A 25953-nucleotide genomic window follows, 5' to 3' on the forward strand; every position below is an offset into this window, starting at 1 on the left:
TTGGTCCTCCGTGGAGAGCTGTCGTACCGGCCGCTGCACCTCTCATGCAGACGAGAAGAGAAATTGGGGCTTTGATGGAGCGACCTTTATGGAATTATTAATTAATGGAACAGTCGCTTGACAGGACATTGTACCAATACAACTAGGCGATTGCGCATCGTGGCCGTATGCTCAATTCTGCTAGGGGCATAAGGTTGAGTCTCTATCTCAGGAGCTTGGTGGGAGACTGTAGTACATTTAGTATCATGAGAGAAAAGGCCCTCGACTTGATGTTGTATAGGTTCTGTCGCTCGTATAGCAATATACGGGACGAGTCGGCTTTCCCACAAAAATACATCGAACTGTCTGATCTCGATGCAATTCCTCTCACCGGTGATGGTCGATAAATAATACGAGCATTTAGAGTGGAAGGATTCGTGTAGAGAGCCGCATATGGCAACCCGCTATCCGTCCCTGCAGGGGGTAACAAGTGCGAGAAATCATATGGATGCGTCACTCATGTGCAGTTGAGCAGCATTCCAACGCACGTGAGCATTTCATGTCCGGGAATTCAGCTTACATTGACAAGCGAGGTTGTATGTGAGCTGAAGGGTTTTCCAAGAGTTTTCAAGCGGTTGGTAGTCCGTCGTCAAACCCTCTGGGGCTTTACAGACACGCGATATCCCATGACGATGCTTTTCCTTGCGGCGAACGGCAGTGGCCCATCACTGCAATCGCGACGGCGAAGTCGGCAGACCGAGAACGCGCTCAGATAACAAATCGACCCAAGCGTCTTTGATTTGATGCAACACATGATAAGTCAGTCACAGGTTGCAAGGATCCCATGCCCGCCATCCATGTTCTCTTCCAGATCCCCGATCGGAGGAGCATCTCTCATGTTATCTTCACTCACTCAACACTTTCCTGCATTCACTGGCGCCCGTCACTCTTTCCCTCTTTCCCTCTTTCTCCCCGCTCTTTTCCTTTGTGAATGAGCAATTGATCATTGATTATTTGTTCTCGCGCTACGTCATACTTACACGACCTCTTCGCGATCCACAGGTACCTCATTTGGGAGGAGGCGCGACAGGAGCTCGCCTCTAAAGCGCAACAGCGCCCTGCAAACATACAAACCGCCAACCGCTCCGAGGGTACGGTCTCCTCTGTGAATTGTGATTTCCCTTGGTCAATTGCCCTCTTTTTACTTCGCATTCTATTCTTGTCCTCCTCGGTGCTGTGGTCTAGCAATACCTGTTTTCATTTTTCCTGCCGTTTAACTGTGAGCTCCCATTAGGTCCAGGACTTGTGTAACGACGTACAAAGAAGTTGCCGTATGCCAGCCAAGGAAATTTTGCAGAGTACCAGAATTCTGGGCTCCACAGGAGGATATGAAATACGGGGACACCTTGCGCCAGCGGTCAATACCGGAATGGGTTCACTGTGAGTACATCCACCGCCTGTCCTACACAGGCTAATCCGGTAGTCAACATCGACTATGATTATCTCAAGGACCTGATCAAACACCAGACCACCCCGGGCGCCGGTAAAGCTGTGTCGATCCCAGGGCAAGAGGAGCCAATGGAGAGAGCTTTTGGGGACACTTTCTTCCGAGTCTTGAAGGCGCAGCACGATCGCATCAACCTATTCATAAAGAGCAAAAGCGGGGAAATTGAGCGAAGGGTGGACCACATCAGCAAGCGATTGTTGCAACTCCAGGCACGTCAGACTGCGGACAGTCCGGGGACACGGCTGCCGGCAAGGACGGTTGAGAAGTATGCAAAAATTGATGCGGACGTTACCAAGTAAGTCTATGTGCCCGGTCAAACAGGACGCATCCGCCGTCCGTTACCACGTGTGCCACTAATAATGACAAGGGCCGGCGAAGAGATTCGATCCTTATCGAGGTTTCGGGTCGCTCAGTGCACTGGATTCCACAAAATACTGAAGAAATACAAACGATGGACAAGAGACCTGGAGCTTGAGCGTTGTTTTAGGGAGGAAATTATTGAGAGCCCAGAAAGCTTCTTTGAACTAGACCTTGGGTATCTTCTCGATCAATACATCGATGTTCTCGGTGCTCTTCGGGCACCCTTTGATAGTTCTAAGGCAAGGACTTCGTCCGGCGAAACGGGAAAGAACGCATTCCCTTCCTCCCAAAATGACGCAAACGTCCCGGCACGATTTTCCAAGGCTGTTGAAGAGGGGTCAGAGTTGGACTTTGATATTTCCTTGGCTACAATACCTCTTGGAGCTCAAGGTAGCAAAGCCACATATTGGGTACACCCGGACCACATTGTTGAAGTCGAGGTAATGCTCCTCCAGCAAATGCGCCTCTTCACTAGCATCAGCACCAAGGCGTCTAGTTCTCCGAGGGGCTCCCCATGCTCATCACCTGTCCATCGAAAATCATCGGCGACGTCCGGCAAGTATTTCGGTAATGAAGGTGAGATTGGCTCGATAATCTTGGATCATCCTGACACTTTTGCGATAAACCAGAATGCAAGCACGGTTGGTTCAAGCGAGGAGGCCACGGGCACTATCCGAGCTAGGGCGGCTGGCAACGCTCGATGGACTTCTTCTGGAGAAGCAGCAGTGGTAGTCGGACTGGAATCAAACCAGAATATCGAGGGCCCGGAGCCCATCAACGTGGCCAAATTGAAGCGCAAACATCTCGAGGCTTTCCTTGAGCCTTTCACGCTTCCACGGACTCGACGAAATTCAGCTCTGACCGAACAGGTGGAACAGTCCGAGGATGCTGCGCAAGAAAATACGGCAATGGTTCAGAAATGGCTTATCGACCATGCCAATATCAGACCGATCGCTGGCTTGTTCGCAAAACGCACCAGATTCGTTGGGCTGCGCAACGGCCCTACCGGTGGCTTATGGGCATATCTAGATCGAGACATATATATGAAATCCTCCCTTCACAAAGATCTCAAGAGCAACGAATGGGTTGCTAATGCGCGAGTTGGGTCATCTAGATTCCCTCATGCTGTTTTGGAAGTCCATCGGGAAGGGAGTCAATCACAAGAGCTTATCCAATTATTGGATCAAAGTCATTTGGTCTGTCCACCCCCTCAAATGCCCCGGGATATGTGCTAACTTTGCCAAAGCTTGAGCGCGTGCGCGGCTTTTCTCTAGAAATCCACACGGTTTGGACCTGCTGTCAGCCCGAAGCAATGTCAACCCCGCTCTGGGTATGTTACTCTACTCAAGGATGATCCAACATGACTGACTTGGTATAGATGCCCTTGCTAGATACTGACATTCGAAGAGTACCTGTCCCCGTAAAGAGGCAGTGTAGGAATGCAGGAAGTGTGTCCGATTCTGCGTCTCAGACCTCACCTCCGCATACAGGAACTTCTGCGACATCAATGACGGATGGCCGGACGAGTCCATGCGCTCTACGAAACGGAGAATCATCTGCTACGTCAGGACCAGGACTGATTCAAGCTCCGCCACTGCGGGCCTTTCGGAAGAAACCACAACGACCTTACTCAGAATATCTACCGCCGGTACAAGCTGAAGAGCAACCTCGTACTCGAGGATACTGGAATGAATACGACAACCCAGAATCAGAAGACGAAGGATACTACATATACGTTGACCCGAATGCGACTATAAAGTTTCCTGGTCAAGAGTTGATGGAAGCGTGGACACGCAAAGCCAAACGCCTCTTCTGCGTTGGCGAGGTTCCTCAGGAATCATCCTTGTTGTCTACTGCCGAGCTCGGAATCGGTGATGATGGTGATGATGATGATGAGGAGGAGGAGGAGGGGGAGGAGGAGGAGGAGACGGCTGACGAATCCGTCCTCACCAGTCTGACGAACTATGGCGCTATTGCTTCGAATCGGCGCACCCCACAACACGAGCACGATGGTTATTTCAGTGGTCTCTTCCGCTCCCTACGCAACCCGCATCGCGATGTTACCGTTCTGGACACGATGCGGTGGCATTCTGAGCGCGAACGACAGAGCTTCCTTGCCGAGATTCATACTCGACAACATGAGCGCGAGATGACAAAATTGCGATTCTACTCAACGTGTCTTGCAGCAGCTGCTATCATTGACATCATCCTCAGCTCTCTGACGATTACGAGTCGCAGGAAGGAAAGGGGCATTGTAGATGGTGTGATTTTATTTGGCACGATCAGCAACTTGTTGCTGCTTGTTATTGCAGTCCTGAGCATGAAGACGAGGCAAGAGCGTTTAGGGTGGCTACATCACGTTGTGGTATATGTTATTGCCACCGGGATTGTGGTAATGGATGTCTTGTTGTTAAGGTGGGTTTTGAGTCCCTAGGGAAGGATTTCGGGTTGAATTTTCCGATTGTTAAACTGTCTATGATCCCACATAGTTTTCGCATCTTTTCTGAATATTTTTTACAATTTTTGGATTGTGGAGCTTGGGGTTTCTTATATACATGCGACTCCGACTTATGATTTGGATTCGGAAGACACAAGGCTGTATTTAGCAATGCCGTAGATCCATGAGATAATAAGGGGGCTTGAATACGCCGCACTTTCGAAAGGAATCTTTGGAGAGCTGATGTTTTTGTGCTTCCATGTGCTCTCCGAAAGCGAGCGTGGGGGTCCAGAAGCATGTTCGCTTCGGGCTAAAGCTGGACCGAAATTCCCAGCGCGGATCTTTCGTCATCCATTGCCAATGCAACACCCAAACTCCCACTCTTCTCCCCCTGCGGCCTCATCCCCATCCAAAGTGGCCGGAAAATTTGCAACAGCTTTTATACGGCTAGGTATGTTGTCTTAGCAAACCTGCAAGGTGAGTGGGATGCAGCACGATATTCTCCGGTGCGCATTTGGCACTAACAAAAGCATGTGAAAGGCCTTGCGCCTCTGTTGGACATATATTTCTGTCCTCATTGATATCGAAGTGGGGTGGACTCGACATTCCTTTGGTCGGATATCTACAACTTGAGCAATATCATGGCTGCCAGGCGCTCAAGTCGAATTCTAAAGCCGCTGCTGTATACGGCAGGTGCTGGAGTCACCAGTGGTGCAATACTCTACACGGCATACCGACCGCGAGATATCCCTGGCCTGGAAGCCGCTGCGGTTCCGCCACCCACGTATGGAGAAGGGGGTGTCTTTAGACCTCCAAAGTTCCCCCGCATCAAGAGCCGTGATGAGCAAATTGCAGACCTCAAACGAAGCATGGGAACTGTTGTGCTCAGTATGGACAAATTGGGGAGCGGGATTAATACTTGGTTTGGCAGGAGCTCTACTCCCGCAACAGAAGACGCTGGGGATGGGCCGTATGATCTGTTGATTATCGGTGGCGGTGCTACTGGGTCTGGAATCGCGCTTGATGCGGTGACTCGAGGTCTAAAGGTTGCGCTGGTTGAGAGGGACGATTTTAGTAGTGGAACTAGTAGTAAGAGTACAAAGTTAGTCCACGGAGGTGTCCGATATCTTGAGAAAGCTGTTTGGAACCTGGACTATAGTCAGTAAGTTTTAGCGTCCTTGCAATACTGCTACATTTTGGGGCTAAGAACCACTCAAAAGGTACGCTTTGGTCGTAGAAGCGCTTCGTGAACGACGCTACTTTTTGGATACCGCTCCCCATCTTTCGTCATGGCTTCCTATCATGATTCCGATCGACAAGTGGTGGAAAGTGCCTTACTTCTGGGCCGGTACAAAGATGTATGATTTTCTAGCTGGGTCCGAGAACATCGAGAGCTCGTACTTCTTGACAAAGAGTAAAGCTCTTGATGCATTCCCCATGCTCAAAAAGAAAGGGCTCTTTGGTGCTCTTGTCTACTACGGTACGTGCTTTGACACCTCCACTCATCCGGTACTAACTTCGTAAGATGGGGCGCACAACGACTCTCGCATGAACGTGTCCCTCGCAATGACCGCAGCGTTGTATGGTGCGACCGTGGTCAATCACCTAGAAGTCATAGCGCTAGAGAGGGACGCCTCCGGGAAACTCTATGGTGCACGGGCAAAGAATTGCATTTTGGAGTTGAACGGCAAACAAGCTCAAGAGTTTACAATCAAAGCGAGGGGTATCATCAACGCCACCGGACCCTTCACAGACTCTATCCGGAAATTAGACGATCCGAGTGTAGAGGAGATTGTCGCTCCTAGCTCTGGTGTTCACGTTATTCTGCCTGGGTTCTACAGCCCTGCGAATATGGGTCTCATTGATCCTTCAACGTCAGATGGACGGGTTATCTTCTTCCTCCCATGGCAAGGGAATACGATTGCTGGTACTACAGACACACCAACTTCGATTATGAAGAACCCCGTTGCAGGAGAGGATGAGATCGAGTGGATTCTGAAGGAAATCCGGCGGTATCTTCAACCTGAGATTAATGTCAGACGTGGTGACGTTCTTGCCGCTTGGTCCGGCATCCGACCTTTGGTGAGAGATCCAAAGGCTAGCAAGACTGAAGGCCTTGTCCGAAACCATTTAGTCACCACATCTCCTTCTGGTCTCATCACATGCTCTGGTGGCAAATGGACCACATACCGACAAATGGCCGAAGAGACTGTCGACGAGGCAATCAAAGAGTTTGGTCTGACAACAGCACCATCAGTGAACGTACCACGTGTTAGCGGAACTGAAGTCGAAGACGAAGCTCCTCTTGACGGCACCTGCCAAACACACCGGGTTCGGCTTATCGGCGCACACGGTTATTCCAAGACACTCTTCATCAATCTCATCCAGCATTATGGCATCGAGACTGAAATTGCGAAGTATCTTTGCGCAGCTTATGGTGACCGGGCATGGACTGTCGCTGCACTCTCGGCTCCAACCGGAAAGCGCTTTCCCGTACGCGGAAAACGCATTTCGCCATTGTATCCGTTCATTGATGGCGAAGTCCGATATTGTGTGAGGCATGAATACGCTCAGACTGCCACCGATGTCGTCGCTCGTAGGATGAGACTAGCGTTCCTCAATGCACAGGCCTCGCTTGAGGCGCTACCTACAGTGATCGATCTCATGAGTGAGGAACTCCACTGGGATGCAAAGAGGAAGGAGCGAGAGTGGAAAGATGCGGTAGCTTTTTTGGGCAGCATGGGCTTACCCAAAGGTAAGCTCACGTTAACGAGAAAGGATGTTGAGAGTGGAAGGGTGGGGAAGTATGCGGATGAGGAGTATCAGCTTTATGCCAGACATGGTGAGTGCTAATGCGATTGATGACTTGACATGAGAGTTTGTCACTGATTAGATGTAGATAAACCAGATGAGACGCTCGAGTGCGAGCCGAAGTATCCAAAAGGCTATAATCCTGTCAGGGGACCTGGGTTAGGAGCGAACAAGTGAACTTATTTGTTGTTTCCTCCCTCCCGTCAAATGTGGATAGACGGCTGGCTTAGGAGTATTGATTCTACTAGGAACCTAAAAGAAGTGGGCTGTACATGCAAGATCGATATCGGAATACTAGTGCCCACACATTGTTTTCTTCCTGTAATGTATCTTGTCACCTAATGTGGAACATAGTATGGGCATTTCCACATATAAATTTGTATTTGTTGGCGTTCTCCCTCACGCTATTAAGAGCGTTAATTGATCAAATCCCCACTGCTCGTCTTCCACAGACTGTGTCAATCTGCTGTCACAAGCTCTGGCCATGTATTTCGTCCATGCTTGACGATTTACCTACACTGTTCGAAGTAGCCTTCCGTGCCATATATGTCTTTGCTTTCTGCTCACGACATACGAATCCCATCTTTACAGGGCTACAGATAGATTGGCCACTCGCGCTCGGACATGATTCACCGCTGCATCCACGTCTCGTGCATACATGCATGTATCCCTTCACCTACGTATGAACTCACTTGCTATGCTAAAAAAATTGTCTAGACTATTTATATACCGTAACAGCAATCTCTGCGCTGTGCTCGCGCAAAATCATCAGCGTTTCTCTCTGTATGGGCTGTTCCATCCCAGGCACCTCTCCGCTCCGCCGTCGTGATCTAAAACTCTGGCGCTTACACATCCTTGTCCCCAGCTCAGCGCTTCATTTCGAGCCTCAACGTTCTTTCCGAGGTCGTACAGACAGAAATTGCGCTGCTGCATTGCGTGCATGCATGTTCGTTTAGAAGGAGGCTAACTAGGGCAGCAGGAGCGTTTCGGATATGATAGCTTGAAATGGGTAACCCATATCGATAATGCATATACAAGACCTATGTATGTATTGCGATGGTCCATGAATGGATGGCCTTGAACAAGGCAGGGCATGGTAGGGTAGGGCAATGCAGTGGTGCGTGCAGAGCGAGTGAGCGAGCGCCAAAGCGTTCAGTTGCGATACTGGTATTGGATAACATTTGAAGATTGCGATACAATAAATGATACCCTAGATGAGTTTGTATTTGCAAATTGGGGTGTGTTTGGGTAGTTCTGGGAACGTAGATTAAACTTGTTTGGAGTTTGCGTTAGTAGAGAGATCGAGAAGGTTTTGTGGGTGTTAAAGCAGCAGTGGGTGGCTTCTGTCTGGTCTGAAGTAGAACTTTAGATTCCTCGGGATATCTCGGCCGAACTTGTGTTCCTAATGATTCTGGCACTGGGGCAGGAGGCATGGTTGGTGGATGGTGAAGTGATATTATCAATCTGTGGGTGGTGAAATTGGCGGAAAGCTACTTAGCAGAGTGGGGGGCTAGGCCTGTGTCGGCTCGCGAGAAAGCTGCCCTCTCTCATCAGAACCTCCAATGACCAACCACCTGCATTCGTCCGACAACACTGACGCATGATGGAGGCAAGAAGCTTGGAGATTGTGGAGCGTGATGATGCAGGGAATATTATGGCTTCGTATATCGAGTCCATTGAGCATGGGAAGGCGAGGGTTGATGTTATTGTTTGTCTCACTTCCACCCTCTCTCCCCTCTATCTTGAATTTGGGGTGCCACAACTGGGAGTTGGCTAATGAGAATGATGATGGCTTATAGTTTCCGAAAGGAATGAAGAGCTTTGGACAACAGCTTCTGGATGTCTTTCTTCCAGCTGGATATCCGCAAAGTGTGACGGAGGATTATATTCAGTTCGTGAGAACCTTAGGCTACCCTGTTGAACTTCCCTGGGTTGTCACACACGAGCTGATTCTCTCTCCTTGTTTCTGTTATCAACAGGTACCAGATCTACGTAAGTCTCACCTATTCCTCTGCACGTACGAAGACGGAGATATTCAAATATGAATGTCCGCCCTGATCTGATCATCTGTCACACAGGACTCCCTACAAGCCTTCTCGTCTTCAATTGCCGGCCTGTTATCCTCACGCGCAGTCCTCGAAGTTAAGTGTGACCTCTTTCATGTGTTAAGTCAAATGCACTTCTTCTTCTCCCTCCCTGTTTATGGCATGATATCTGATATGGATTTCCAATCTATCTCCCCGAATGAAGCCACAAAGATCCTGCAGACAGAGTGAAACATGTCCCGATGGACTGGGATTTTGATTAATACCTCACTCATTTCTCCGTACTTGTTTTCGCTTGCTTTCCTTCCTCGACTAAAAGTCCGGTGTCAGCAGTCATGCTATGGATGGAGAGCGACTAAGATCAAGCCACAACTTACAGACTACCGCGGGCTCCGCTGATGATGAAGGGAAACAGGAGTCGGTGTTGGTGACGCTTCCGCCTCCCCCACGGCCGCACTTCTTCTCTCTGTGCTCCAAGAATCCATGGGGCGTATCGCAACAATCCTGTTCGCGCACAAACTCGGCACATCGCTGGAGCCCGAGTGTAAAATGTATCGGTTAGCCGCCGACATCTTCAACGACACGGCCATGGTGCTTGATTGTCTATCTCCGGCATTCCCGAAACCGGCAAGAGTCATGGTGCTTGGATTTTCGAGTGTGCTACGGAGTTTATGTGGCGTATGTGCCGGGAGCTCTAAGGCGAGTTTGAGCGCGCATTTTGCGCGGAAGGGCAACCTCGGGGAATTGAATGCTGTGAGTAAAATATCGTTTCTTATGTGTTGTTTGATCGCTTTTGTGTTGGCACTTTGCTGTCCGAAATGGGTTCATCTAAATCTTTCCTCAGGAGAGGGAGAGGGGAGATATTAACAAGGACCCACCCACCTTTCATATATCGATACATGTGTGGAAAAATGTCTTAGATAAGCTAAATGCTGATCTTAATTGCAGAAAGACTCAAGCCAAGAGACTGTTATATCACTGCTTGGGATGCTGGTAAGTCTTGCCCCTGTCGAAGTCTCTCTAATGATGGGATACCACATATGATGCTTGGCAATAAGGCCCCAGCAGCGTTCAATTGGCCTTAGTTCTGATATACAAAGAATGCTGGGTTCTCAGGCTAATTGATGATCCGATATATGCAGGCAGGCAGCGTTGTAGTATCCTGGGTGACCAGTCCAATGGCAACATGGACCACGCTTATCGCCCTTCTATCAGTCCACCTAGCAATGAACTACGCTGCCGTCACGGCCGTCAGTATGCGCTCACTGAACCGCCAGCGTGCCAACATCGTGCTAAGCACGTTACTGCAAGACGGAAGAGTGCTCCAGCCAACAGAAGTGTCGAAAAGAGAACGCATTTTCGAGCGTGACGGAGTTCTGCGCTGGGCAGCGGCAGCGGGGGGCCGTGACCAGATTGTCGGACACTGCAGTATTGGAGAGCGTTTGGAAACAATTCTCGCGCGCTTGGGGCCAAGGCATGGATGTGAACGGACAGGATCGCGAGTTCTGCAAGCCATCAAATTGTCCGAGTTGCTGCGTTTGTTTGATGACCAGGCTTACATACTCTGGTTCGATCAATCTGAATCCGAAGCTCGGATTGTTTTGAAGGAAGGCGCCACGCCGATTGATAAGCTCCAGGCGTGGAGCCAGGCGCTTTTGCTGGCGCGAAGATCGAGAATTAGGTCCAGAGCGACGGCAAAAACAGCACAGGGTCAGCCTGATGAGAATGACAGGTCTGTGTCAGAAGAAGGCCAACGACTGCTGGCTGAGCTCAGACTAACCATGGAAGAGATACGGAAAACTTTCGACGTGCACACGGAAAGCCTGAGGAATGCAGGATGGGATCTGGATCTCGGTGCTTTGGAGACACGACCAGGGACACTGGCAGTGATTGCTCGCAATAAAGACATATAGTAGCCAAGGAAGTTAAATGTCCTTATGATAAAGACAAGCTTACTTTGTGAAGTTGATGTGAGATTCACAAGACCAACGGAAAAACTCCATCGCCCACAATTTCCCCAGGGGATCACGATTCCGGATGATCGACGACAGCCCTCTCTCCCTGCTCGACTAATATTCCACGGATATCGGCGTACGGAGCATGCCATTGAAATCAAGCATCTGACATTATTCTATCCTTTTTTTGCTCGCCCAGAGTGGCTGGTGTTCGTCTTTGTCTGTCAGGGTTACACACTGTTCCAGCGACAGTTCCACCTGTCAGCGTGCCACCTTGTGGTGCGTAGCCGCCTTTTCCGAAAGCGCCGTATCGGGGACTCTTTAGCTCTGTTTCCGGAGTGAATAGAAGATTGCTCGGTTCGGATACGGCGTGCGTTCTGAACGAGGAAGGCGGCTGCGTGTCCACGGCGCAGGCCACCATTCCGTTCCTGCTCCCAGGGTTCTGGTTACGGGTGTCTTGGGTTCGATGGCGTTGTGCGTTGGATGGGGTTGGAAGCACGCAGCAACACGAATGCCTTGCCTCGCCTCCATCCTCTCTCTTGTGCTTCCCGAGGGAAAATCTCTCTGCCGGAACATGCGCCGAGATTGGGGGTTAAAATGGAAGTGGCGGATGCATAGTGCCAAGTAGTCCAAACAGGCGTGGCGGGTGGAGTTGAGATCTGGGAATCATGCCAGGCCGCAGGCTAAAAAGCTCAACCTAGGAGGCGGTGAGTCGGGAGAATCGTGAATTGAGACAGTTGACATTCCGCTACGTCACATCCACTGCGATGGTAACGAAGAAGTGTCAAGGCGTTGGTGTTATTAAGGTTGATAACAGAATTTTCTTTGGCATGCTCCACTTTGAAGGGTTGTGCCGCTTACAGTCGGTTGGCACTACGATTCTTTGGCGCTTCTAGAAGCGCGTGGTGAGAGCCTCACGCCTCCACGCAGCAAACCGAGGATGCAGGCCGTCGCCAAGCAAAGGGCTTAAAAATATCACGCTACTTCAAAATCGGGCGTCGGCCGAGCGCGAAAAGGAAGTAGATTTGCGCATCGTCATGCGAGAAGGTGACGAGATGAATAAGATGATCGGCAAAAGCGCAGGTGGCCTGCCTTCCCCTTTTAGTAGAATTCTAGAATATCCGTAGAAGCCTAAGCTTATCTGCAGGCTTTGTCGGAGAGCTGGAGATGAGAGCAGCGCGAGCGAGAGAGAGACAGGGGCGACCATTTAGCTGGTGAAACGTCAGCTTCGGTGAGAACCCCTCGTTCTGCGCCTGCGTCTTCTGACCCAGCATTGAGGAGCTGAGAAAAGCCTGGTACTCGCGGTAGCGCTCGGCTCATTATTGATGGCAATCAGTGGGTAAGGAAGGTTTGACGCCGTGTTGGGTGGTAGCCCGCGGCCAGTCAACGACGGAACGCTGTCGTGTTTGCCATCGTGCTGGCGCTGGTGGGGATCTCCTGTGGATCTGCGTGTGGTGTTGAGGTGCATTTTGCAGCAAGGATAATTACCGTAAGAAATCTCTGTGCTCCTATCCACGGCGGCAGCCAACGACGGTGTCTCATGACGATAATGAGGCTTGCCGTGTACGGCATGATGCTCCACCCCAGTGATGGGGCAGGGCGAAGAAAAAGTCAAGAATTGTGGCCGTGCACCGACTTCACGGCGGCGGTTTACGAAAGGCGGCAACGAGGCATGCCCTGGAGTGTCAAATACGCCTCAGGGCCGATGCCAGCAGCAGAGCACCATTGGAGTCAGGCAATTCGCCAGCGGGTGCGTGCACTCTCCACCAACGCCGATTCTATCCAGACGCTGGTGGAGGGGAGGGATCGTCGCATCGACCTCATCGGCCTCATCAACCTGATTGGGTTCATCGACTTCTACCATCACCTATCTAGAGGAGCATTTTCTTTGTTTGCAATTGAGGGAGTGTGGTATTATTGTTGCTGTGCCTGGTGAAGCACGGACAAAGTCGACAGGGACGATGGCGAAGAGCACCCGGCCTTCTTTTCGGCTTGCGTGCTCCTCGAGCGAGGCTGAGATAAGCTCGTGACTGCTGGAGATTGCCAAGGGAGAGTCAAGGGCGTAATTTTCGAACCCTGTCAGTGCAGGCGCCGGGGTTGGAGCAGCAAACGGAATGGTAGATTATGATGATTACGCGCCTGGGACGACAGCCAGCCGACAGATGTCTGTGGTGGCACCCAGTGGCTCGGGATCTGGCTCAATCGCCGCAGCTCGAGAGTCAAATCTGCGCGATGCACACTGGTCCCAGGTCCTGAGAGGCAGGCTGCCCAGCGCTGCGACGCTGGTGGTGCACATGCTCTCGCTGGCTAGTGGCGACTGCACGCTCCTCCTTGCAGGGCCACAGTCTGGCAACGTTGGCAGTGGACAGTGGTGAGAAGCGGAGGCCAGCAGGGGCTAGCACCGACAAGCGCAGACCGTTTCAGCATGGGGGCGATTGTTCGTGGACACTAGCGGCCTCTTGGCGCTTCTTTGTGCGTTCTAGCGCTTCCACGGTCCCCTGTCGGGCCCATGCTTGTCCCGTTTGACGTATCCAATCAGCACCTGGCCATTGCTCGCTGCTTTTGCGCTGCTGTCCGCCTGCTGCACCCTCGAGCCCTCAAGCCGAGCACTCTCCGCTCTCTGCACTGCTCGATGCTCACTGACATCCCACTCACACACGACCGTCCATCGCCAAATCCACACCCGCTCTCCGCTGTGGGACCTGGCCTCTGCTGACCCAAAAGCCAACACGCCCACGCTCTCCAGGCCTGACATCCTGACTGTTCCCCCTCAAAACCTCGCTGAGCCGCACTCCACCTGCGCGCCGCTTGTCCTCCGTGTGTCTTCCTGCTCCTTCCTCACAGCCCTCGCCGCCGCGCCCTCTCTCGCTGCCGCCTGCAGCGTTTGCCTTTTCGACACTTCCTCTGGCGCTACCATCGCTCATCTACTCCTCCCTTCCGTTAATCATCGCCGCCGACTGGAGCCCACACGCCGCCTGCACCTGCACCTCCCCGCCCACCTCGTAATCCCAAGTCTTATATAGGGCGTGCGACTCTCGGCCTGCATACTCGCGCTATCGCCCGCAGAACGCTGCGTCGTCTTGTGAAGCAAACAATTTGCTCGCTTCTGCCGTGACCCTGTTCGAGAAGACGCTGCAGGACGAGCAAACTTCGGCATACCCTCGCGCGACATCCGGAAGCGGACACGCCTAGCTGCAGTTGCGCTATACCCCCTCTCGGCGCCTTAGTCACGACATTGCCCACTTCCATGTTACAGTCATAGTAACACTCGCGCTGTCCTCCACGTTATCGCCCTCGTCCGTCGCTAGGTTCTTGTAGAACCTCGTGCCACTCTCCTTCGACAAGCTGGCGCAACAATTCCGCCCCCAGCAGTTCTGTTCTTGTCCCGGCTTTGACGAACAGAGTAAGACCACCGCCCGACGGGTGTACAAGCAGTTGTGGAGAAGCATGATGAATTCACGGAAAGCAGGAGCAAACGCGTTATCAATACGAACGTCGTCTTCGACCGCCTCTTCGCCGACGACCTCGTCAGTGGAAGCAGACTTCGAGGACGAAGACACTAACATGACCATGTCCCAATCCTACTCCTCTTCACGGTCGTTGACCGTCTCAATACCGAAGAACATCACCAGCCCTCACTGCAACCGCCGACCAAACCTCTCTGAAATCCTTGCAAATACCGCACCGCCGCCATGGACGCTAAGTTCCTTCATGGCATTTCTGTCGCAGAACCATTGTCTGGAAAACCTGGAGTTCACCATGGATGCTTCTAGGTATCGAAAACACTATTCCAAGATGGTAAATCGCCATCCTGGAAGCCCCATCTCACCCCTCTCCGATGAGTGTGCATACGTGCTCATGCTATGGCGACGATTAATCGATGCTTACATTAGAGAATCAGGTCCCCGAGAGGTGAGTTTGTGACTATTGTGCACATGTGTATGTGGAGTTAACATTCCCAGGTCAATCTTCCCGCTGACGTTCGCGATACCCTTCTCAACCTGTCCGAATCATACGTTCCTCCGCACCCATCGTCGTTAGACGAAGCCGTCGCGAAGATTTATGAGTTGATGGAAGAAAGTGTGCTAGTGTCTTTCCTTAACTCCGTCTGCCCTCAAAGCGCTTTCCCTCCGTCAACTGGCTACGACAGCCATGATACAGGCCTTCAAAGATCTCAAACCCGCAGCTATGACGATCGTACCGTATATCACACTCGCAGCCAGCAACAACACCCCACGCATCAAAGAGCATCCGCACCCTCATCCCTTACATCGAATTTCATGCATCCGCGTCCCTTTTCTCACTCACGCTTCAATTCTCAACCCACAGCAACCTCGTCATCCTCATCGCCATCAGCACGTGCAACACCAGGTTATGGTAGTGGCAGCGAGGCATTGACGGACGATTCTGGAAGCGGCAGCCCAAGTGGCATAAGCGACCCATTAACACCACCCGGTACCCCACCAATGAGCGACTATCCCATGAACGACTTCCATCAAGCATATTATGAAACCGGTAGCACACATAGCGGAACGCCAAGTCCAAGGACAAGCAGGGGCGAGCACAATGGTCTTGCAGGCGCGACAAGGGATAGCTGGAAACGCGTGAGCAGTAAGCTGTGGCCTAAGAAAAGAAGCGGTGGCGCGCTTCGGGAAGAGGAACAAGGCGCCGTTGAAGGAGGACTTTTCTGAAGAGCCCGATCAATCAAATCCAGCATTGCTTCACCTCCATCACACTGACTTTCCACAAGTCTCTTCCACCGGTCCGTAGGGCGGATCCGAGGAACGACCCTTGCAACCAAATACCGGGCGACCTGGGATTAATGTGGGAATACGACGCGATGCGTTGACCGCCCCCACCTTTCATGAAAGCCCGGATCCAAATCAGAACGGAACAGCTAGACAGTCAGGCAGGACAGGCATGATTACGAACGAAACCATGTGCGAGCGCGAGTTGCGATATCAGAACGTCTCTTTTCCATGCATAATCCCCCTTTTGCATATTTCGGGCTTTGCATAAAACCTGGCGTCTTGATTCGCTCCATCTTTTCTCAAATCCTTCAATTCGTATCCACACTTTTTTTTCCCCATCAATTTCCATTCATGCAAGGCGAATTCGGCGAATTATCTATTCAAACATTCTGGAGGCGGTTGTTTTGTTGGCAATTTATACTTAGGTACTTCTTAGACACGGCGTTTTCTCTCTGTTTGCAAAATACTTTTGGGGCCTATTTGGATCTGGGTAGGATGGGATTGGCTGGAGATGGGGAATTTTGGAGTCTGGTTTTAGGAATTCAGCAAGGACACCCTGGCTGGGTCGACGACGGTGCGGTAACCCGGGAGTTGGCGTCATACGGCGGGCCTAAGATTGAGGGCCACTATTTAGTGCACAGCTCATGAGCTAAGAGGAGAGATCTGATCTTCATTCATCTTTCGCTGATATTATGACATCACTTCACATCGGAACGTACAATATCGTCATGAATCGGACAAATTTTATGGATACAGCTGGGTGGTTTACGAGAGTGTTTTTATTTTCTATCTTGGGAATCCAGGTTCTTGAGGAAGGACCTAGATGGCCTTTGCGGATTAGATGGATGATCTTGATATCACGAAAGAATGAAGGCATTTTTCTCTCCCTGTCCAGGGTTGGCTCGCCTCCCATTTCTGGGGGGTGGTTTAAGAGAACTGCAACACCAGGACTTAAGTCACTACGCTCTGGGCTTCGTTGCATGGAGATGGTAAGATCACCATGGATATGCCATTGATATGGGGCGGTTTACCTTAGTGTTAATACTTAATATTATCCTTCAATCAATACCACAAAGCCATGCATACCAAATATTTGCCTATTCTATCCCGCCGGATAGAAGGCTGAACTATAGAGAAGCGGATTCACTTTGACAAACGCGGTGCTATTCAACATGCATTGCCTGCGTACGTTCCCCAGGAAGCGCAATGCGCTAATCGATCGATCGGTGAGTGATGACTATATTTGCTTTTGCTATTCCCTCCAGCAATTCCTAATCCCAGCCGGGTTCTGAGGCGGGTGAGTGCACGGTTGCCAGTGCCGGATGTTTGTGCCTGGGTCTGGGCGAGGACATTTGGCGGTGAGGGTGTCGATTCACCGCAACTCTGCTCTCGCGGTTTGCTTTTTGGCGGAGAATGTCACAGCACCACAGGACACGAGAGATAGGAGACGCGGGACGGGAAGGCACAGAATAGATCAGATCAGCTCAACGCAGCAATAGGGGGAATTGTTTGAGTGGTTGACTTCTTCAGAAGTGCAAGCGTCAGTGCCAGGTGCTCGGGTGAGAGAGAGGTCACGGGAATATGTTGCTGTCGTTATTTCACTTGTTGTGCTTCCATCTAACCGCTGCACGAGCACACGATATCCACAGAATGCAGGGCATCTGTCTCGTATACCTCCATTCCTTCCCCCACTTCTTGGGATAGGCAGGATGCGTGCGACTAGTCCGACCGGATAAGGTAGAATTATGTGCCGTATGACTGCACTGTTAGATGAACATTGGTCAGATCCTGAGGAAATCCATTGAGCTCGTGTTGGTTCTGGGGTAGAACACGTGCGTTTAGTGCAAGTCGGTCGAGCATCCTTCTTTCACCCTAGCCCGGCCGTGGTTGTCCAGTTGGTGGATTTAGATGTGCAGGGAGTGAAGTCAGTTCAAATTTAGACGTGAATCATGGACACCCAACGCTGTGCCTCGTAGATAAGCTTAATTGTACTGCCTAGCCTTGAAAGAGTATACAGTAACAACTCTAAGAGGAAGGATCGTGGTTGAATTCGTTTGGGCTGAATGACATGGAAATGCTTACTTCATTTCCTATCTCTCTCTAGGTTGTGGGGTTGAGGACGAGAGGGATAAGAAACGGTTTATGCAGGTCTAGTCTTTCGGGAATAGGGCTTTTGAGCTGGGCAGCGTGTTTCATGACTGTTAATGTCAAACTGTATGCACGTTTTGAGTAGTGGCGGTTTTAACAAATTCCGCCCCCCGGTTGACATGTGGAGCGTTTTGGATGGCGAAACTGGAGGCGGAGTGTGGAGCGTTTCATATTAGGGACAGCCTTGCCGCGCGACGCGCGGTTGTCGAAAATGTCAAAAATTTAAAGAGGGTTGGAAGTGCCATTCTTGTCGCCGCGATAACGTCTTCGAACGACATGTGTTTGGAGACGTTGGGGAGTAAGCTTACAGAAGTGCTTCTGTGGGGTTTCAGGATTGTGTGGGTGTTGATGTGACGTGATGTGCTGGTAGGGCTGAATCCGGCACTTCTGCCTTTCATAAGAGACATGGAATTGATGGTGAGGGCTGTTGCCAGCCAACTGGTGCATTTGATGCCTCAATCCGGATAGAATATGCCACGACATGGAGACGTGCAGCATGCACTCAATCGCCCAACCTTGTATCATCGCTGCTTTTGTTCCCTTGCTTCTCGATGTGGAGTGGCCATCGGCGTTTGACGTGGAGATTGGGACCCCATCCTTGAGACACCTCTAGATTTAGCCTAGATTTCGATTTGATATCAAAGTCGGTCACGATGGCTCCCACAAGTGTTCTTGGTTGGTGGAAATGGTGATAGCACGCGAACGAGGATACGTTTACGAAAGGGTCACAATGCTGTCGGAAACGAGAAGTACCGCTGTACCCCTTATTACCGGGTAACGCTGGGATTTGTCCTCTGGTCGTACCCGGTTTTCCTCGCTCGCAAATTGACGATGCTGATTGGGAGCCCTGATTGGCTGGAGAGTATCGGAAGCTTTCTCGGCGATGGGGGCACGTGGAGACGACGATGCTGGTGGCTTAGATCTGTATTTTAGAGTTCTCATCCAACTGTGCGACTTTGGCATCTGGATTGGTGAATCTGCAGCACCCGTTGAGATCCTGTGTAACCGGTCAGCTCTGCAAGTGGCGAAGCGGAACCACACCTGAGATCTCTCGTCATCTTCTAGAATGGTTCTGCTTATTCTATGTGACACTAAAATGAGGAGATGGATGAGAGATCCTTGGTTGAGAACATGAGTGTGAGGGAGCACGACATGCTGTTCCGAAATCACAGCTGAACCTTGAACCCAGCCTTGAGGTCCTGGATAGTGAACTTTGTGCCAGGCCCCAAAATTGAGGCCAGGCAGGCGGCAAAGTGGTGCTCACCTATGCTGGCCTTGCCGAGAACTAACTCTTGACCGGATGGCAAAAGCAGCCACAACTGGTGAGATAGCGAACTACACATACCTATAAATAATAGCTCCACTATGATCTCACCAGAAGTCTGACATGTCGGATTATAAGCTCGGTTTTCCCCGGTCTCGCCACTAAATAGATTGCTGTCCCCGCTTTGCGACTACCATCCAGAGGTTGGCATTGTCGAACGCCTGCCGTTTCCACGACCAGCTGTGCAGTCCTGAGCAGTGGTGAACTATCGACCATGCTTAGGGATGGATGGTTCGAGGGTTTGCCGCGCATATCGCCGATGGTCATTCAATCTGCACCTCGGCTGCCAACATCATCACACCGATGTTACCAGGTAGCACTGCAATATTTAATCTTCCCCAACCTGGTACGGTGAGCCAGCTAATTTGATTCTTTCTTCGATCTTTAATATCCGTGATAGGAAGGTAACAGCGCCGTCTCCTCATAGCTTCGTCACCCTCAAGGCCCCTCCTCTTGTTGCGATAAGTGAATATATTGAATGCGAGACGCGCAACTAGTTCCTTGGGAAATTCGTCATGAGGAATAGTGGGCGTGTGACTTCTCGATTGGGTAAATTGAAGATTGAAATGTGCTCGTCAACGAATTTGCTTCCTCAAGAACGGGCTCTGAACCCCTAGTAGGGCTGGTGGGGTGCGCGGCCATAGGGTGGACGTTCGCATTTTGCCGGAGACGAAGTACGAATTTTCTGGGTATACCTGCCGCTAGGTACGGACTGAGCAAGTGCCGGACTGCCACGACTGTTCCACGTTTCTGGTACATTGTTGATGGCTTGGTAGATACGAGGATAGAGTCGGCATTGGTACGATCAGGTGCGATCTTGAAATGTGGATTAGATTACAGCGTGGAAAATTAACGAAGAGGTGATGTGACTTAGACGACGAGACGAACCTCGGGAGAGATGTGAGAGCTTTGAAGTTGAGGTACGAATACGGCAAGAGCGGGATGGCGTGTATATTTTTGGAGAAGGAGCATCTCTCGCCGAGATCACGGGAAGGGCCTCGGGGGTGTAGGAGCAGCAGTGAACATGGAGAGGTGCTGTACTATCCTGGACGCACGTGGAATGCTGTCCGATGACATATCCAGACATGGTGAATACTACAGAAGCGAAGTATAGCAGCATGTCCGGCAACATTGAACAGAAGATAGTGTTATCATTACAGCTTATTCAGAGTTTCTTTAGAGAATGATATTTCCAGTAATCAGACTCACCCATTTCTCTTTTTGGCAGCCTTCATCTCAGCGTAGAGAGCTGGATGTGCCTCGCGTAGTCCAACTATATCGTAGTCGCTCGACTTCCATTTTCTTTATTTGATGTGGACTCACAACTTGTTTCCAGGACAGAATATCCTATTTCAGAAGGCTGCCCAGACGAAACCGTCATGACCGAACTTGAGGACCCAGTTCGTGTGGAAGTTTAATCCAAAGATATTCTCTTAGTTATCTGAATGTTTGCTAGCTCGAGTAATGGCTCTTCAGCCTTGCGTGTTCTCAGAATACGCAAGAGACGAACAGTAGAATTCTTATGAGGTTGGCACCGTGTTGAGGTAGAGGTTGATCGCTCTGAATTCGTGGACGACGAAGGTGTTCCTCCTAGACAAGGACTGAAAGACGCGTTGTGGAGCTATCGACACTCAGCCGTAGAGCCTTGCCATCAATTGAAGGACTTTCTGTACTGACGAATTCTATTGTTTCTAGAGAGTTCCATCGACGTAAGTGCAGAGGAAGCCGTGGATTATTCTGGTAGGACGAATATTCTAATAGAGTGCGACGTGGTATTTCAGTCGAATTTTGAGCTTGGATCTAAAAGGGATGTGAGAAATTTCGGCTCCCCTCTGGTGAGTTCTGGACTTATTTCTATCGGCAGACACGTTCTGAGGGGACTCTTGTTCGGCACAGGAGGGGGTTTGGGAGGACTTAGTGGTCGGAAACGGCCTGTGGATGCTGCAGGATTGGCCAAAGGGAGGGCCGGCTTGAAGGTTTTGACTCTGAGGTTGCTTCATCTCAACCAAGAAGCTGTGGTATGAGAGGACACGCAACCACAGGCTGACTTTTCGAGTCTTTTGGGTTCGTTGAGCTGCCCAGAGGAATACTTCTGCTCAGAACTTTTGGGCTGTGAGCTACGTCCTCCAAAGAGCTGCAGGTTGGCAAAGCAAGAGTTCGTGGCAGACCATATGTACGAATTGGACTTCTCGAGCTGCTTAGGGAAGGAGGTGCTTCTAGTAATGGGCGGTGAGGCTGCGTCATCAAAATCATCCTCCTTGTCAAGACCCCTCTGCGCAGCATCCCGTAGTAGTAGAGCCGCCCCAGATGAACTACAGCTTGGTGGTGGAAGGGGATCGTATTCCCCTGGGTCTAGAGTATTCGCGAGAGGGACCAATTGAGGTCGTGACAATGAAATAATAAGTCAAACAATCGCAAAATGACTGAGGATGATGCTCGCAGCATGGTGACGGAGAGAACAGTGTGCCGGCGTCGCTACTGCACATTACCTGCGTGATGGCGCGTCTCGACTGACACCACTGCACTGAGTGGGGTCCAATGCTGATGAGCATGGATTCCTAGCGATGTTGAGCTTTTGGGCTGTGGAAAGGCTGATACCTTGAATTCAACTGCCTCCAACTGCATGTTGTCTATGGATCCGCATCAAGTCCAGGGAAAGAATGACAGAGGCAATCCACAGGACAGGCCCCCTAGCAGGTGGCACTCGCCAAGATCGGCTGTTGCTCTAGTGGGTAAGCCGTTACATGTTTACTTGAAGCTCGATCTCAACGGCCGACAGACGGCACCCCATGGGACGGCGCCGACCGCTCTGCGCCAAACAAGCGCGTGGGCGGCGAGGCCGCTGAGATGGGCGAACAGCAGGCGGATGTTGCAGAGATTCAGGCTGTTGGCGAGGCTATTCACTCCTGGGGCCCAAAAGACAAGAGCAACCGATGAGGTCGGGAGGCTGCAAGTTTGACGCTAGGCCCAAAGAGGTCTAGTAGGGTCCAGGGGCAGGTGAATCGACAGACAGACAACGAAGTCGTCTCCCTTGACATGAAGCTCTCACGCCTGCACGTCTGCGCTCCTGCTCTCCGCCGCCCAACAGACCATGAATGACCATGACTGACGGCCAGCCTCTCTGTCCCGCATCACGTATCCCGCGCCGCCCATGATGAGCAACGACACTGCTGCGCCCGTCTCGGACGACGAGGTCGTGGCCCTCGCTCGCGCCGCCATCGAGGCATCTCGCGAGGATATCAACCAGCGAGCCGTAGCCGACACGCCCGCCCCGCCCAGAGAACTGCAGCAGCAGCAGCAGCAGCAACAGCAGCCCGGCATTACCATCGACCTAGGCCACAACAACATTGCCCACTTGCCTGACGAGGTCATCGATGTCATCAGAGCAGAGATTGAACGGTGAGCATGCCCATGCCCATGCCCAATCCCGCACCACCCTGAGCACAGCCCTTCGCCAACACTCCCATATCGCACACCCGCATTGAGCTCCTCTACGTGCCGACACTGACCTGCACAGGCTCGCGCTCTCCCACAATCAATTGACGACGCTCCCACTCCGCCTGATAGAATGCAAACGCCTCCGCTACCTCAACGTGCGCTACAATGCAATGCGAGAGATCCCCGATGCCGTTCGTCTGACCTGCTCCTACAGCTGAGTGCAACGCTAACCAGAGCTAATGCCACTTAGATTCTGAGGCTGACCTCGCTCGAAATCCTCGACGTCAGCAAGAACAAGATCAAGATCATACCCAAAGCGATTGCAAACCTGACTTCTCTGAAAGTGCTGGCCATTGCGCGGAACAAGATCGAGGAGCTGCCCGTGTGCTTGGGCGACATCAACAGCCTGCAGGTCTTGAAGCTCGACGGCAACCCCCTCCGATTCCCTCCGCCGGATGTCTGCACGATTAGAGACAATGCCCCTTCCCCGGCAAGCGAGAATGAGAGAGATGCGGTTATTGCCATCCAGGTCAAGCGGTTCATGAGACAGCAGATCTCAAGGGAAAAACAGCGTGTCGACTTCGAAAGATTGCGAGTGGAATCTGGAGACGAGAGGTATGCTCCCCCGCCAATTCTAAGTTTGCAGTCTCTCTAACATGTGTCGAGCTGGAGTGAGAGCAATCCTGAGACTCCACGCCCTGCGAAACGCCCCAATGGCGGAAGATTCCCCGTGAAGCCCAGCATCAGCAACCTTGACTTCTTCGGAGAGAGCAAGCCCGATTCTCCAGGAATGCCTCCTCCCATCCCAACCCGGTCGCATTATCGCGTTCAGTCGCAGCAAAATAATGGCATGCCTCGAAGACCTCCCGTTTCTCCCTTGGTCCTAGCAAATGGCTCGAATGAGCGAAACCGAAGCCAAAGCGAGGGTGCTGGCTCGGCAAGCCTCCGCGCGAAGCGTATGGGGATATACACAAAACAAACATCAGACCTGGGTGCTGTGGATGAGTTGCAAAGGACAAGTCACTTTCGAGGATTTAGTCAAGGCTACGTCCTGCCTAGTAGTAAAGTGGCTAATGGCATGTCAGGGCCGGCAACAGCCATTGGCTACGGAGATACTGGGACGGTTCGCTCGTTGGCTAATCGTCCTCTTTCCGATGTTCGCGAGCATAAGCGCGGTTCCCGAGCACCAGATATTGTGGTTGAAGCTGCGAAAAACTTTCTCTACGCCATCTCCCAATTACATGATACCGTTTCACATATGATGCGGTCGGTCAAACGGACTGATAGGACAAAAGAAGGCATGCGCCGAAAAGAAGACTTCTACCGCCGCTTTTCCGCCACATATCTCCATGTCCGGGCTCTAAATGAACTCCTTCAGCGGTTTGAAACACTGGCAGAAGAAGATGAGGAAGAAGCCGAAAAGCTCTCCAAGGCTGTATACCAATACACCTTAAAGTGCCTCAACTTGTTCATGTATATCAACCTATCAATTGCGGAGAACCGGGTGGAGATCATCCAAAACTCAGATCCGCGATTTGTCCGGAGTTTCTTATTCCTGCAGCAAGGTACTCTGATCGAATTGAGGAACGCCTGTTCTATCCTCGGCGCAGAGTTCCGAGACACTGCCTTAGGCAGGCGCAGGCCGAGTGGTACTGACACCCTCGCTACTGTGCGGGCTGCCCGACCGCTGAAAGTTCGACGATACCAACAGACATCGCCTCCGCAGCGGAACGGACAGTACCAGATTCCACCCCCAGTGATTCTTCACAGCAACGATAATAGCCGGACGAATACCTTAACCAGCATCAGTGCAGCCACGCCTCGTTCAGGAGAATCCTTTACTACCCTTGCTACGACTATGTCGCGAACGAACACGCTGACAAGTTCTTTCGACGAGGCTGACGAAGATGCTCAATTCGATCGAATCTACGGGAAGCTCAGAGCCGCTTGTGATTCATGCCGGAACTACATGCCGCAAATTTCTCGATTACTGAAGAATAACTTTGAGGCTCTAAGGAGGGATTGGGACCCTGACGATCCAAAGATCAAAGTTCTACTCAATCTGATTGAGAAGAGTAATCACGTCGAGGAAAAGACGTTCCCATTAGCTAAGCGTCTCTCCCAGATGCAGTTGAAAGACAGCTACACAAGAAGCCAGCCGGAGTTCTGGCAACAGTGTATGGGCTTTATCAAGGTTTGTGCCGTTTATTTATCATCGTTCCCAAAGAAAACTACACTAAATATCTCGATAAACTTCTAGGCTAACTTCTGTATAGGCATGGGGCGAGCTCGCACAACTCAGCTCAGGCGAAGGCCGAAACTTAGGGCTTTTGAGCTCCGAAGTCAAGCAGCTTATGAAACCCCTACATAAAACGGTCAAGGACGCCAGTTTGGCTATCAACGATTCCCCGTGGTCGCATCTGACTTCGAACAACCTAGGCTTGATGGGACCCCCATCCCTCTCCTCCTTTACCTCACGTACACAACCGCCGAAATTCCTCAGCAAACCCACCGGAACTATGACGACCGGCGGGGGCCCTTCATTCCCCGGCCCAATCAACACATCTATCACCTCGGTAGCTTCTGCCTTCTCCCAACCATACTCGACGGCGAGTCTCGGATCTGGCTCTGGTGGCTATGTGACTCCAGTCCCAGCAACGCCACTTAGTGCAGCCCTGGGTGCAGCAGCGCAAGCAACCGTTCCAAATACCCCGAACCACATGCCACCGCAATCCATACCGTCAACTACCATCAATCTTTTCGAGCGTGCAGATAGACTGCTCAGTCAAACCGCTCGGCGCGTTTGACATGAGTTTTCTCAAGATATGATGGAGAGAGAACATGCTTGTTTGCGTGCCTAACTTCTTCGGTTTCAAAACCCTCAGGTATGTTGACAGAGGTTTAAATCTTCCCCTGCATGCCACTCTGTATCCCCTAGAAAGCCCCAGCTTTCTACTTTTTCCAATTTCCTACTTTTTGTATACTAGCTGAGCGATGGCGTCTGGAGGCCTATTGCACCAGGCATGGCTGGTCAGGTGAAATCGGTGTTTAGGCCGATTTTTTTACAATTTTTTTTAACAAAAAGGGACAGAAGTAGAGGGTTTATTGGCAGCATACTTGGTGTCGGAAGGGGCTTCTTTTAGGTTGCATTGGTGAGATCATGAGGGTGCCATAGGTCTTCTGGGCATGTTTTGCTAG

General features: G+C 51.3%; 7 protein-coding genes across 7 annotated transcripts; 6 read left to right on the forward strand and 1 right to left on the reverse strand.

The window, feature by feature from the left end:
* Positions 1–992: 992 nt before the first annotated feature.
* BDR25DRAFT_259887 (uncharacterized protein) lies at positions 993–4510 on the forward strand. The gene is made up of 5 exons (XM_033686613.1): positions 993–1419; positions 1463–1781; positions 1854–3042; positions 3093–3176; positions 3225–4510. Exons 1-5 carry the CDS (start codon positions 1368–1370, stop codon positions 4278–4280), a joined length of 2700 nt encoding a protein of 899 aa, XP_033548347.1. The 5' UTR covers positions 993–1367; the 3' UTR covers positions 4281–4510.
* Positions 4511–4681: 171 nt separating this feature from the next.
* On the forward strand, positions 4682–7516 carry BDR25DRAFT_259892 (DAO-domain-containing protein). The gene is made up of 5 exons (XM_033686614.1): positions 4682–4760; positions 4824–5445; positions 5504–5763; positions 5809–7125; positions 7183–7516. Exons 2-5 carry the CDS (start codon positions 4925–4927, stop codon positions 7269–7271), a joined length of 2187 nt encoding a protein of 728 aa, XP_033548348.1. The 5' UTR covers positions 4682–4760; positions 4824–4924; the 3' UTR covers positions 7272–7516.
* Positions 7517–8669: 1153 nt separating this feature from the next.
* On the forward strand, positions 8670–11044 carry BDR25DRAFT_259895 (DUF647-domain-containing protein; the record flags this gene model as incomplete). Its single annotated transcript, XM_033686615.1, has 7 exons — positions 8670–8802; positions 8894–8985; positions 9074–9086; positions 9173–9366; positions 9547–9892; positions 10088–10132; positions 10282–11044. Coding segments are annotated over exons 1-7 (1560 nt in total), but the record flags the coding sequence as incomplete, so codon positions are not given.
* Positions 11045–13208: 2164 nt separating this feature from the next.
* Positions 13209–15785, forward strand: BDR25DRAFT_324742 (uncharacterized protein; the record flags this gene model as incomplete). The annotated part of the gene is made up of 3 exons (XM_033692177.1): positions 13209–13448; positions 14464–15006; positions 15057–15785. The coding sequence occupies 3 exons, from the start codon at positions 13209–13211 to the stop codon at positions 15783–15785; spliced, it is 1512 nt and encodes a 503-aa protein (XP_033548350.1).
* Positions 15786–16907: 1122 nt separating this feature from the next.
* BDR25DRAFT_354047 (uncharacterized protein) lies at positions 16908–20404 on the reverse strand (the record flags this gene model as incomplete). The annotated part of the gene is made up of 22 exons (XM_033695249.1): positions 16908–16942; positions 16974–17008; positions 17035–17056; positions 17084–17183; positions 17222–17328; positions 17421–17469; positions 17493–17564; positions 17622–17717; positions 17803–17904; positions 17967–18023; positions 18059–18137; positions 18174–18431; positions 18509–18664; positions 18712–19034; positions 19086–19148; positions 19172–19312; positions 19369–19478; positions 19531–19600; positions 19668–19854; positions 19898–20133; positions 20172–20357; positions 20393–20404. The coding sequence occupies 22 exons, from the start codon at positions 20402–20404 to the stop codon at positions 16908–16910; spliced, it is 2496 nt and encodes an 831-aa protein (XP_033548351.1).
* A 31-nt stretch (positions 20405–20435) lies between these two features.
* Positions 20436–22416, forward strand: BDR25DRAFT_354048 (uncharacterized protein; the record flags this gene model as incomplete). Its single annotated transcript, XM_033695250.1, has 14 exons — positions 20436–20487; positions 20521–20558; positions 20586–20721; positions 20774–20799; positions 20862–20986; positions 21032–21335; positions 21360–21577; positions 21636–21702; positions 21760–21820; positions 21867–21964; positions 22012–22045; positions 22097–22203; positions 22238–22270; positions 22327–22416. The coding sequence occupies 14 exons, from the start codon at positions 20436–20438 to the stop codon at positions 22414–22416; spliced, it is 1389 nt and encodes a 462-aa protein (XP_033548352.1).
* On the forward strand, positions 22364–25951 carry BDR25DRAFT_333664 (uncharacterized protein). Its single transcript, XM_033692860.1, has 5 exons — positions 22364–22716; positions 22835–22946; positions 23006–23370; positions 23422–24949; positions 25032–25951. The coding sequence occupies exons 1-5, from the start codon at positions 22469–22471 to the stop codon at positions 25560–25562; spliced, it is 2784 nt and encodes a 927-aa protein (XP_033548353.1). The 5' UTR covers positions 22364–22468; the 3' UTR covers positions 25563–25951.
* The last annotated feature ends 2 nt before the right edge of the window (positions 25952–25953 follow it).

Source organism: Lindgomyces ingoldianus (assembly GCF_010093535.1).
Source record: "Lindgomyces ingoldianus strain ATCC 200398 unplaced genomic scaffold BDR25scaffold_13, whole genome shotgun sequence".
NCBI classification, from domain to species: Eukaryota; Fungi; Ascomycota; class Dothideomycetes; order Pleosporales; family Lindgomycetaceae; genus Lindgomyces; species Lindgomyces ingoldianus.